Source organism: Vigna unguiculata, chromosome 10, assembly GCF_037176805.1.
Source record: "Vigna unguiculata cultivar grain cowpea cultivar isolate G323 ecotype 2 chromosome 10, ASM3717680v1, whole genome shotgun sequence".
NCBI lineage: Eukaryota > Viridiplantae > Streptophyta > Magnoliopsida > Fabales > Fabaceae > Vigna > Vigna unguiculata.
In genome coordinates this window covers 53,717,213-53,731,058 of record NC_140801.1, presented here as the reverse complement: position 1 = coordinate 53,731,058, position 13,846 = coordinate 53,717,213, and the positions used below count along the sequence as shown (strand labels likewise).

The 13,846-nt window shown below is 31.7% G+C and overlaps 1 protein-coding gene and 1 pseudogene across 1 annotated transcript; one reads left to right on the top strand and one right to left on the bottom strand.

The window, feature by feature from the left end:
• Nucleotides 1-2,122: 2,122 nt before the first annotated feature.
• On the top strand, nucleotides 2,123-8,877 carry LOC114165854 (Tetratricopeptide repeat (TPR)-like superfamily protein). The gene is made up of 15 exons (XM_028050466.2): nucleotides 2,123-2,305; nucleotides 2,391-2,428; nucleotides 2,513-2,556; nucleotides 2,641-2,731; nucleotides 2,813-2,918; nucleotides 3,005-3,075; nucleotides 3,676-3,745; nucleotides 4,937-4,999; nucleotides 5,069-5,140; nucleotides 5,327-5,428; nucleotides 5,765-5,839; nucleotides 6,822-6,926; nucleotides 7,235-7,351; nucleotides 8,539-8,595; nucleotides 8,706-8,877. Exons 1-15 carry the CDS (start codon nucleotides 2,207-2,209, stop codon nucleotides 8,760-8,762), a joined length of 1,167 nt encoding a protein of 388 aa, XP_027906267.1. The 5' UTR covers nucleotides 2,123-2,206; the 3' UTR covers nucleotides 8,763-8,877.
• A 2,122-nt stretch (nucleotides 8,878-10,999) lies between these two features.
• LOC146883428 (auxin-induced protein 15A-like) lies at nucleotides 11,000-11,703 on the bottom strand (annotated as a pseudogene).
• Nucleotides 11,704-13,846: the final 2,143 nt, after the last annotated feature.

Sequence of the window (13,846 nt, the reverse complement as noted above, 5' to 3'; positions counted from 1 at the left end):
ATTAGGAGGATACCATGATAGCAGCTACAAACGTCTTAGTTATTTTTTGGAATTTCTGATGTATAATTCATTATTGATGTACTGCATTTCGACTTTCCTTAAACTTCGTTCAATTTCACTTTTGTCAAACATTGATGTAGTGCATTTTGATGAGGATGAATTAATGTTATGAAATTAACTTCTTCAGGACTTAGATCAATTTAATTTTTCCCAAGCTTAGATCAATATCACTTACTTCAATGCTCAAATTAGGGTGTCATTTTGAACATGTTGGGATCAAACTAATTCATTTCTTCAAGTACAAAACAGATTGGACTTTAAAAGATTACACACAATAACAGTACGAATAATACAATAACAATTCAAGTGAACCTTATTACTAATTACTAATTGTAGCCTCTTCTCAGCAACCTTTAATGACTTCTCCAAATCATTAATCGTCTCATTTGTGTCATGATGATGACATCCTTTTCATCAACACCATCATTTGAAAAAGTTACAGCCCACATTATTGGAACCATCGCTCTGTAAATCAATAAACCAAAAATTAAAACCAAATTATTATTAACACAAAAATAAAAACAGATTATACCCAAAATTTTCTACCAATATTCTTTGGAGTTCTTGCCATCCTCAAAGTTGTCATCTCTCTGCAGCTACAAATCGGGGTTAATTCATTTCTCGTTGAACCACCAACAATGCACGAAGTGATACAACACGGTTGCTTCCAACGATTACAACCATAGGTAAAGGAAGAAGATTGGGACGGTAACATACCTATGTAATGGGATTGCAGGAAGAAGAAGATTGCAGCAACACCAATTGGGAATGGAAGAACAAGATTGTCAAAACTCACCAACTGCCCAAACATTCCTTACCAAAACCTTAGCTCACTTATTTATCCCAAATATCTAATTACCACCACATCTGTACAGTACACGTAATACAATTAATACAAATCGTGCCCACATGTACAATGCTCCGTTAATGATTTAAACGGCGTTACAGAAAGGACCAAATAAAACATAAATTGCGAAAATAAGGACCATTTTAAATATTTGATCAAAATGATGACCATTTTAAACATTCTGTCAAAATGAGGATCATCCGCAACAAACACTACGAAGATGAGACCAAAAAGGTATTTAAGTCTTTAAAAAATAATGTTGAACCAAATAATACGTGTTGTTGTGGTAGCATTGTCATTATCAACTTGACAAAATATATTATGTTGACTTATTTAAAACCAAATTAAAAACATTCAAGATAGGGAGATGTTGAAAAGATTATTAAGCATGTGTAACAGTAATTAACTTTATCTAATAAGTGATTAACATTATTATACATTAATTGTCTCACAGAGGTTGAAAAAATGAACATCGTATGTAGCTATTCACTCAGGAGCATCTCAGTAATACTGACATGTCAATGTTTCTATGAGTTTCCACTTATGTGACGAAGATGATATATTAGGAAATATGTTAATCTTTTTGTTAGTTACTTGTCATTTAAGGAAATAATAAATGGTCAACTAATCATGCACGCACACATAAAAATAAACTTGAACCTATTTTTAGAAAAATAATCTTACTAACAATATCTAAATAAATTTACAAATAAACCTTCGTTCAGTACTTGAATATGTTATATTAAAGTTAACTCCTTAGAAGTCCATATAGCTCGACAGAAGGGTCTCACCCTTTCAGCAACTTGTCTAAAAACATGCGTGTTTTAGTAAGAACATTCTATTGTGAGAGATCTCGGTAAAATATTTTTGACCACACGAATAAAAATACCCTTACTCTCTTCTAAATTTTTTGAGGCAAGCTTCAATTTTTATTAATTGAAAGAACAACTTTCATGCGAACATGTCTTTTAATTTTCATGGTTCCCGTCACAACTTTGGGCATGTCTATTGTGAAATTTTTCATGAACTTGTTTTCCACATCATGTGGACACTACCACGAATATGTTATCTTAATAATAATAATAATAATAATATTTGAAAGAAAGTGAGGAAGTTTGACTGATTTTAAAAATGAAGAGATTAAATTGAATCTTTTGTTAATAAAAAATTAAAATAAATAATAGAATCCTTTGATATATATACCTGACAGTTGCATATGTTGCATATAGTGGAGAGGCTCTCCGAACCTTATCACAACTGTGGTGTGGTGCAAGTATGTGAAGACAAAAGCTCTATGCGATGTCTCTCAGAAGCAGCGGTTTGTTTTGGTTTCAAATAAAGTGCTCCGATTCCAAGCAAGGTGGTCGTGGTTTTGGAGAAAACTCTAACAGGATTAAGGTTAGGCTGCGTCTTCTTTTTCTTCTCCATTTCCATTTCTTTTAAGCTCCCATTTCGATTGATTGTTCTTTTATTTCTATCTCAGACCAACAAATCTGACATAGGTTTCGTGTCGCAGCAAAGGTACGATGATTATGCATCATTTCATGTGTATATACATATTTACAATTCACAAACTATGTCATGTGTGTCTGTCTATTGTTGCAGTGTCAAGGGACCAGCACCTAAACAGTCTCGCTCTCTGTCTTCTCGTAAGTGCAATTCAATTGCATCTCTTATCTTCTGCTACTTTTTTGCCTCTCACTTTATTTCATATGATGATATGGCATGTGCAGAGGCACCCCGTTTAAGTTCACAACTTGACGGCAAATCTAGGAACGATTTTTTGGATGTTGACTTTGAGGAACGCCTAAAAACAGTTAGAAGGTGCACCTTACACTCGCACCTATTTCTCTCTTTCTAATTATGACCACCATTGCTCAGTTACTCTTTCTCCACACTGCGCAGGTCAGCACTTGAGCAGAAGAAGACAGAGGAGCAAAAGGAATTTGGAGCAATTGACTATGATGCACCAGTTTCTTCGGACGAAAAGACAATTGGCCTTCCCACTAAGGTACCATTGTTGCTTCTTACCACATAAAACCCTGTTTTCTCTTAGATATCAAAATTATGTACATGTATGTAACTGTCATGATACAGATTGGAGTGGGGGTAGCTGTTGTACTCTTCGGTCTGGTTTTTGCTTTTGGAGATTTTCTTCCATCGGGAAGGTATGCATGCTCTTAAACCAGATAATTAGTTATTGGAACAGCCTATTTTTGCATCTCGGTCTTTTGCTGCACAATTACTCGTATTTTATCTGAAAAAAATATATAGGTTGTTATGTTACCAGTTAACTTAACTTCTCAAGCTTGTTACAAAAATAATACTGGTAAATAATCTCTAAATTGGGGTGGATTTTTTTTAACGTTGTTAACTTCAAAGCGTTGTTTGAAAAGCAAGCTAATTAGGTTTTCTTTTTTGATTGGGATTGAATGAATTTTATACTCAACCTATTGTTTTATGAAAAGGATGATACCTTAGGGCTAACATCTAAATCATTCATAAGCTTAATAGGCTTGCTGTTACAAATAAACTAGGGAAAAATGTTACTAGGCCGACTTATCAACTTCCATCAAATCCTCCATCAAACATATATAGTTTAAGATATTCATCATCTTGAATTATAAACCATGCCATGCTCTGTGCTGCTTGTAATTATGGATGCTATTCATACATTTCCTCATCATGTTCATTATTTGTCATGTAGTTTTGGTTACAGTTTAAATTGGGATATCATTATGTACCCTAAAAAATGGGATATCTTGCAGTGTTAGTCCTGCTGATGACAGTGCTGTGGTCAGTAGTAAGTTGTCCGAGGAGGAGAAAGCTACTCTCCAGGTATGATTTCCATCCAATTATTGTTATCTTCTGGTAACTAGTCAGGCACTGATGTCCTTCCTAATTATTTTTTGTCTTATACTCTTATTTCCTTTCCTTATGAAGCAAAAGTTCACTGAATTAAGATTGTTTCTTTTCACGGACTGATGGAAAAGTGGAGATTTGGTGCTTAAGAGTTTGGTATTGTTGGTTGTGTTTTGTTTTCAACATTATTTATCTGTAGTGGACTAACATTAGGCAAGATAAAAATAAATATAGTTAGCTTTGATATGACATAGCAGTATTTTTCTATCAGATGTAAAGCTTTCCATGCACACTTACCAACTGTAAAGAAGTAATGTGTAGATAAGGAGATTTTGTGATAATGATCCAACAGGAATTTAAATATGCTTAATTCTCTTAGTAATTATGGATAGAGATTCTACCGAAAGGCTAGTTGATTTTCGTTTTGGGACTTGCAAGTTGTAACTGTTGAACAACTTATGGTGTAAATACAAGTGCACACACACAGCAAAGAAACTTTATAATCTATTTTTAAAGATTTTGAGCAGTTCTGCTCATGTAATCAAGTTAATAGTACTTAATATGATTAGTTCTGTTTAAGAATTATCTCATCAGATAATTTTTTCAGGATCCTAATTTTCCCTTAGATACCGGTACTACCATTGGAGTAACTAAGGTGTGTCTATGGAAGGATAAAAAGGAGAATGACATACGAAAGAAATCATAGTTATTGAGAAAGAATGTCATATAAATTCCTATGTAACTAACTGCTGAGATGGCAAGAAGGGTTAGGAAGTAGGCGGAAATCAGTTGGGGCTTCTGGGAGATTCACGCTCTTGAATTGGCTAGACCTCTTTGTTCTTTCATTTTGTTTAACGTCCAGAACCTGTTATGTTAGCACCTTGATATGGCTGTGGGGTTTGCATTAATACAGTGTACATATTCTATTATTTCTGACACCTATCATCTGGGCATGTCATTAATTAGCTTAGTTTGGTCTGGTTCCATCTGATTCTGAGATAAATTTTCAGTCACACAGGAGTATTATACTCTTTCCATTAGGGAGTATCGACATTTATTATGTATAAACAAAGTTACCACGTTTACCCTTAATCCTTCAAATATCATCTCTATACATTCTGACAAAACCACAGAATCATTTATGGTATACTTTGTGATATATGGCAGAGTAGGCTCAAGGAATTTGAAGCAACATTAAGTATTTCCCCGAGAGATCCAACTGCTCTTGAAGTAAGTTTTGGATACTAGTTCTGTTCTTCTGATTTCTGTCTTTTTAGATACATTTTAAATGACTTTCAGGGAGCTGCAGTAACTTTGGCTGAACTAGGGGAATATGCAAAAGCTGCTTCTCTACTTGATGATTTGACGAAGGTATTGTTTTGAGCATGGATATCCCCTGGAATTTTCCAGTTACATGTGTTGGAAAGTATCCTCTACGTAGGGAATTATAGCTATATATTTATTAGACAAAAAATTTCTCTTTCAAAAATATGTTGTGAAAGTCTTGCTAATTGACCTTAGATTAGTGTTGAGAAATTTTTTTGGTGTTATTCCAAGGTAAAACCAAATGATCCTGATGTTTTTCGTTTGCTTGGAGAAGTTAAGTACGGACTCAAAGATTATGAAGGGAGTGTTGTTGCATATAAAAGTTCAGCAAAGGTCAGTATTTTCAACCTTTTTCTTGGAGTAATGTCATAAAACCATCAGGAATTTGATGATTGTTTTAGGACCTGGGATAAATTATATTTTCTGCTCTTGTAAAATATTTTTTGCACTTTACTTCTCATAGTATGTGCTGAAGTTTTTTATGCTGAAGTTTTTAATGAAAGCAATATATCTGTTGCGTCCACCTGTTAGTATGCATCCAAACCCTCTTAACTAGAATCTGAAATCTAGTGAAGAGGTGGCTATATCTACAAATTCTAATTGATCAAATGTAGCAAGCTTAGTAATTCCATCAAGCATTATCCATAAAATCTGGTTGATCTCTGACAGGTGTCCAAAGATATCCAACTTGAAGTTCTCCGTGGCCTTACCAATTCATTACTTGCTGCCAAAAAGCCAGAGGAGGTTTGTCATCATGATAAAGGATTTTCAGGATATATTTGATGCACGAAGTAATTCCTATTATTTTGCTTGATGATGCTTAATTTCCACTCGTCTTTCTAAAAGTAAAATCAAGTACACCTTTTTGTGATGATGTTCAGGATCGTTACTCTGTCCAAAGAGGATAACTAAGTCACTTTATTTTCATTTTGTTTCTTCTCTTCAAAGATTTGTGCACTCAAGCAGTGAAAACCCACATTTTTTCATTTTTGTATTCCATAATAATCACAAAAATTTCTACCCTTTTTCATTTTGACCAGACAATTTAATCCATTTGTCCACTAATCATCCTATCTATCCATATAGAATCCGATCAATCCATCCAATTATAAAAGTAAATATTAATGGATTGAATCACCACTTTTTATTGGTTTGATTATGAGTCATCCAATATATTTTTTCATCCGTTGGGTTAAGTAGTCTAAAGTTCGCTGGTTGAGCATGTTTTTTTATGGGAGTCATGGATGGAATTAATTTTCTCGATGCTTGTTTAAGGGGTCATAAATGGATTAATGGTTTATTTTTAACTCATTATAATTCACTAAAAAATTTACAGAGTCCATTTTTTCACACCCCTATTTCATTTTGTTTCTTCTCTTTAAAGATTTGTACATGAATATTGATTTTCCATTTTCTGTACATACCTTTGGAAAAATAAAACATAAAATGGAAACAAAAAGTAATTCCTTAAACCTATTGGAGTTCAAGTATAAGTTGGACTCCCACGTTATAAATAAATAGATAAGCTGAGTAATATATAAGAAGAAGAACCTACTTTTAAGGTTCTGGTTAAAGGTAGTGTTATATTATCGTGTATTCTCTTCCTTTGATTTCCCAGCAAAACCAGACAATATATTGTACAGAAATATGGGGTTTTTCTTTTGGACTCTCAGTGGTACTGTGCATTTTGAATTAACATTCTATTTTTCCATTCTTTCTTCAACAGGCTGTTCAATTACTTTTGACTTATCGTAAGGATTTGAGTTCCGAAAACTTGAGCAAAAATTCTAATAGCAACCCATCAGACTCACAGAAGCTGGATCCTGTCCAAGTAAATTCACAATCCTAGCATGAGATTTTTATTTCCTCATTTGCATTCCTGTACAGATTTATTTCAGAATTATTTATTTACTTTATTTATCTTATTTAGGGTGGTGAGTCGGTATTTTTATTTTGCCTGCAACTACTGGGTTAGAATTAATTAGTCAGCTGTATTTTCATCATATCCCTGTGCTAAATAATCGGGGAATAATATTCAGTTATCTACTCATTTCAAAGTTGGTATATATCACATACTTCAATTTTCTTTTTGTTTCTTCCTTATACATATGTTTTTTCTAATATTCCTACAATTCTCAGGTTGAATTACTTCTAGGGAAAGCCTACTCAGATTGGGGCCATGTCAGTGATGCTGTAGCTGTTTATGATCAACTCATATCTACTTACCCTAATGATTTTCGTGGATACTTAGCTAAGGTCTGTATTTTTCTCTCATTTAATCACTAAATGCTTTTTTTCTTTATAAATCTAATTAAAGAAAATAATCATTGCAGAAAATTTATATAGTTGAAGAATTTGTTATTTACAGAACTCCGCTTTAGTTTATTTTTATCCATTTGGGTTTATCCAAGGTTGTGTTATAATTATAGAAAATAAGGAGCTGATCCTATATATAATCAAATAAATATTGAAATAAGGAGTTGATTCTATATCATTAAGAATATCTAGATTATATATGTGTATGTATAATTTATTAGAAACTTTTTTATTTATTCGTGTATCACATTTTTGTTATTAAAAGATATCAAATATTGTATTAATTTCTTTTCCTCAATATAAATAAAACACCTATGTTGTCTCAAATACACATTGTTTCTCTCTTTCCTAGAATTTAACATCGTATCTAAAGCCTTTTTCAAAACTGTATTGCCCAATTAGTCCATTTTGGCAAAACCATGAGTTGTAAGAAATACTAGTTCCACCAAAATAGTGTGGAAATACATTTCAAAAACATTTATTTAGTTCGACTGAATACACAACTAGGTTTAATACATAGTTTAAAACATTTTTATATAGAGACAATAAGAATTCACCCTATGTACAAATCATATTTAGAATAGAAATATGTGATAAAAGGATTAATTCTATTGCATGTCTGCATGAAAACAAATATCACTAATAGTGCCAATAAGTTAAATTCGAAAGCAAAATACACTGAAATATGCAAATGATTCGTACACGGAAACATCTTTGGAATATCCGTGTTATCTAGACTAAATTTACAGGATAATTTTGAAGAAAAGGAAAAGAACTTTGATGTAACTAGTAAAGAATAAGCCACGCTCTCTTAGGAATCAACCATGATAGCCTGCAATGTTCATTTTTCATTGTCTCCCTCAAACTTAATTTCTCATAGTCAGTTGTGCTATGAATTACGGCCATATTTTTATGCTTCTAATTTGTTTTGAGTATGTCTTAATACAATTCTATATTCAACTTTTCAAAAATGACTTGTGTTAGATATCTTAAATCAATCGCTTTCTCTGCCATTTTATTCACCCAGAAGATTATTTGATATTATATTCCTATCAGTTATGCTATTTTTGTCCAAAGGGCACTGGAAGGAGCTATTCACCCAAAGTATGTCTTGTAATTTTTTACAGGGAATCATCCTAAAAGAAAACAAAAATATTGGTGATGCTGAGAGAATGTTCATACAAGTAAGTTTCTGAGTTGAACTTTCATAATGAGTAGGTGAATAAAATGTAAAAATAACATTATATAAACTAAAATTTTCTTTTTCTACACTGTTATAACTTTTTTTGTGCAGGCTAGGTTCTTTGCACCAGAAAAAGCCAAAGCACTTGTGGACCGTTATTCAAGATAAAAAATTTTATGGACGTTAATGATGAAGGTAGTATGAAGCAAAGGATGAAATATGTAAATATACTGCAGAATCACAAGGAAAATTTTCAATGATATCTGTAGTGTGTTGAAACTCATTAGTGAAACTATGCTAAAACAAGAACATAATTTAATCAACAAAAACTAGAAACAAAAGCCACCCACTCAAAATGTAATACATGTATCAGCGCCTTCTAAATGCAACAATTACTTAAGAGAACAAAATAGAAATATTTTAAAAGTGAGAATTTAAATAAAACTCTTAAAAATGTTTGAAAAGTCTTTCACAAGTTATTCAAATTAGAGGTGGATAGGATTCTCTAATGATTTTAAAACTATTTCACAGCCTCATTAATGATGTAAAGTATCGGGTAAACTCATTTTAAAACTTCAAACTAGATTCACTTATCTCATTCCTTTTCTCGAGTTCTTTTTCCATACATAGGTGAGTTTTCCAAAAGAAAATATCAGGCTTTAACGGAACTTGTGGGCGTTTTCTTCCGGTGGCATTCAAATTTACGAATGACTTGTAATAAAAATTGCGAGAAATAGATTTTTATGTCTTCAAATAATTTTTATGTTATTTTGTTATTTTTAAATGATAAGTATTAAAATACTAAATGTCTAATAAAGTTAGAGTGAAAACAAAATTTGTATATGTATTAAACGTTAAATATATTAAATATAAAAAAATATTGAATATACTTAAAATATTTAAAATATTAATATCAATACGAATAAATATACCAAAACTTATCTATTTTTAGATGTCATAATTTGAATTTAGAAAATTGTAAATACGTATCTAAATATATGTCAATATATGTCCTACATGATATTAAAATAAGTGCATGATCTTTTAGTTTTTATTTCAATTTGAATGTTTTATATTAGATAAACTAAGTTCAATGAAGTATTAAGAAAATGATGAATTTCATAAAGTCTAATTAAATATTGATACAAAAGTAATTTTATTTTTATAATGTGTGTGTAGTGATATGCATTATATTTATATAAAAAATAAATAAAATCTATTATATCTTTATTATGATCTCACAATTTACAATCATACAACCTCTTCACCAAGGTAAATCATTTACAAATAAACACAAAAGTCTCCTCGTACTTTAGATCCCACGTTAGTTAATTGGCGGTTTCGTTATTGTACAATAAAAATTGGATAATGAATTTGTGATTTCTAGAAATAGTAAATAAAACCATAGTTAGGAATAAATTAAGGAGACAGATGCATGGTGTGAACAGAAGCTGCCTTGTCTTCCATCCATTTACTTAATTTGAAGCTTTAAGTTTGAAGCAGTTAAGGAGGGAAAGTTTCTTGAGCAAAAAGAAACTCTTCTTCTCCCCGGTCGATTCCTCAATCTCCCAACCACTAGAGGAGACCGGAGGAGGTTGAATGAGCACTGGAAATGAAACTCTCAAGAAGCTTTTCGATATGCGCCCCAAAAATCATTAAGAAAATCCCAAACCATATCAAAAAATCATCCTTCTCCAGATCCTTAAGCTGTCATATTCAGCATCATTCCAAGAAGCCATTGCTAGGTTCCGGAGAGACCTCCGACGGCGCCGCCGCAAGGAACGCCAAGGTTCCCAAAGGCTTCATCGCCGTCTACGTGGGCCCCGACTTCCGACGCTTCATCATTCCGGTACGGTTCTTGGCCATGCCTGACTTCACCGCCTTGATGGAATCCGTCGCCGAAGAATATGGCTGCGATCATCACGGCGCCATTCACATCCCCTGCGACGAAGACTATTTTGAGCAAATTTTGACCTCCTGTTCCCACCGAAAACGGGCCCTCCTTCCTCCTAAGAAACTTTCCGACATCCCAATCATAAGTAGCCATTGATCCATTCCTTCGCACACTCCTTATAACAAACCACAACAACGAAGTATTGTATACATACATGTATATACTTTTATATACGTATGTAATATTTTCGGCATGCCCTTCAATTTTTTCATTGTGATGCATGATGAGTAACGCAAGTTGGATTAATTAAAGTTGACAGCGGAAGTGTTGGATCATGCACGAGGGGCACAAAGGCTAATTAATGTTTGTTTTCAATCCTACCTCTTTTCATTTGGGAATCCTATCTCTATGGCAATCAAGATCACAGAATATCTATTGCACATTTTATAATTTTGCATACATTCATGTACATATGTCATAAGAAACAAATAGGAAGACATCAATGTATATGTTATGAAAATTGTTAATAGGGAAATATAACCAACACATGCATCTAATCAAAACTAAGCAGCACTTTGCACTACTTTATAATGAACTAGAACTAATGCATGCATGTGTTGATCATCACAAAAGGAGAATTGATATCTATGTACAAGTTTGAGGATGATGAGAGGGAGTAACTTCACAATCTGATCAGTAAAACGGTGGGAAATCGGAAATCTGAATGTGAGTCTAAATCTTACACACTGTGTTAAAATGAGAAAATTGAGCATATGTAAGAATGAAGACCCATCAATCTATCGTCTTAAGGTTTTGAGTCAGAAGTGGTGTCAATCTCTTATGTGTGGATTGTTGTTGTCCTCCACGGACTTGAGTATTGTCTGGAAAACTGATACATGACATGGGATTTTGAGCACACCCTCTTGCTGGAAACCAAATTCATCTTGGGCTTGTTGGAGCAAAATCTCAAAAGCTTGGTGTCTGAGATAATGCGTGGGAATGATGAATCTCTTGAGCTCTTTCCCTACACAGACAGCGAGGAAGCCTTTTGGAACAATGTCTGCAGTGTTGGAAGCAGAAGAAGATGTTGCAGCTTTCTTCCACTTTCTGAGGATCTGTTGAAGCCTAACCACTTCACGGATCTTGTTACACTTCTTTGAATTTGATTCCATCATATGTGTGTGCATTCAAAGTGAAGAGTGATGATATGAGTTTATGTAGAGATGTAAAATTTATAATCAAACTTGGCCTCAGATGCCAACTGCTATATCAAAATTTAATTCATGCACACAACATATTTTATTCTACAACCAATAATTTTTCTGCGCAGTACAGATAATCATTGAGATAGAGATCAGCTGCAGGTGTAAGAATCAGATCCATAAATGTTCAGTTTGTTTGAATCGGTTTGCTTACATTTAAAATATTTTTCTCACTATAATTAGAAACTCATACTTCAAATGCACTTCAAACAATAACATGTTTTTTAGGTTTCCATGCATTTGTTTTAACTTTTCGAAGCAATCAGAAATTGTAAAAAAAAAATCAAAAGCTATTTTAATTTAATAGTTTCTTTAAAACATCAGAATTTAATATATACAACATCACATATATGTATATAACTCTCAATGAAGGTTAATTTTTTTGTTTGAGTTATCTGAATGTAGATAACTATTTAATGGCAACTTGAACATATGATTGGTGTTTGGATGCTTAGAAAATCGTGGAAGATGGTACTCTGTGATTTTGCATGTGACTCCTCTATTTGTTTATGAAACAGACACTTATAAGCCAGCATGTTGAAATTATTTTATCAATAAAAAAACGAAATACAAACATAGATAGATATCATGAATATTTGTTAAGAATTTTGAAAACCTTATCAAATTCAAAGGTATTTCAATTTCATGATGATCAAGTGAGAAAATAATAATGAAAACATTTTTATCAACCTATAACAAGCCAAAGAAAAAAAAAACAAAATTTAGCATTAACCTTAATTAAAAATCTTTTAATTAAAAATCACCCATGATGCAACATTTAAAATATTAACTTTGTTACTCTACAATTATCATTATACTACTTAATCAATTATTAATTCCCTACAAAAATAAACTAAATCGTGTTATTAAACTCTCAATTTGTTCCATTAAATGGTCAACTTTAACGTAACTCTAATATTATTTATCTCAATTAGTGTTAGTAAATCACCCTCTTACAATTTATCAATAGTTAAAAAGCATTTATGTTAACTCACTTGATTATCCAATTCTTAATTCTTTGAATAAATAAACTTGAATCCCTTATTGAACTCTGTTTCCTGCATAATCCAATCAAATCCTAAGATTGAAGTGTTTTATTTTTAACAAGTATTGGTTTGAAAGCATTCTTTAATGACAATATACATTAAAACAAAACAAATGACATGAGTTTGATTCTAACTACATTCAACCCTAATAACAAGTGATTAGTTACTCATTATTCTTATAAAAATATAATTTGTTAAGTAAAAGTGTCATATAAATACTTAGCACGTGTTTGTTTGATTTATCGTGATTATTAACTTATATCACAATTATCTTTGGTTTACTCATTGACAAATAACATTTCCAAAACTATACTATAATTTTATCTTTTTATAAATTATTTTTTTCTTGATAAAAGTGTAGATTATCAAACCTTAACATAACTCAAAGTTTATTAGATATCATAGCGAACATATTAACATTTAATATTTTACTTGATAATTCAATAGAAAAAAAAATACATCGCATCCTCGACCAACAACAACAAAAGTAGTATTTTTGAAGGTTATATTAAAAATAGAATAGTAAACTCCTTAAATAATAAACACATATTTTAAGAAGAAAATGTGTAACATTTTCTTTCCATGGGAATAGCTACTTATTATTCAAACTTGTGTGTGTTTTTGAATTAATAACACCAGTAAAAAAATTAAAAATGCTTGACAATGATATTTGTTGAGATTATTTAATTTAGTTGGTTGAAGTTTTATACCTTTTGGCATATGTTTAACTTTTTTACAAACATTTATGTGTTCTTTTTTCAACATGATTCATTTCGTATCAATTATAAAATTTTAACTATTTTTTATGGGTTTCGAATCACTTGTGTCTAAACATTTTTAATTAAAACTCCACTGCAAAACCCTTTTTTTTTAAAAAAAAAAAAAGAAATTACTTGTATTACTTCTCCAAATATTTAGAGTAAAATAAAATGAAAAATGAGATTACAAAGCACAAAAGGCTATCACAAAAATGAAAAATTATTCTTATACAAAATTTTAAAACCAAACGTATATTTATGTTTAGACTCACAAAAAGCATCTGAAAATGAA

Excerpts from the sequence above, each read along its gene's own strand:
- LOC114165854 (XM_028050466.2), top strand. The coding sequence starts at position 2,207 with ATGTCTCTCAGAAGCAGCGGTTTGTTTTGGTTTCAAATAAAGTGCTCC. Across the intron at positions 5,840-6,821 it reads CTGCCAAAAAGCCAGAGGAG|GCTGTTCAATTACTTTTGAC; the intron begins GTTTGTCATCAT and ends TTTCTTCAACAG. Across the intron at positions 8,596-8,705 it reads CTGAGAGAATGTTCATACAA|GCTAGGTTCTTTGCACCAGA; the intron begins GTAAGTTTCTGA and ends TTTTTTGTGCAG.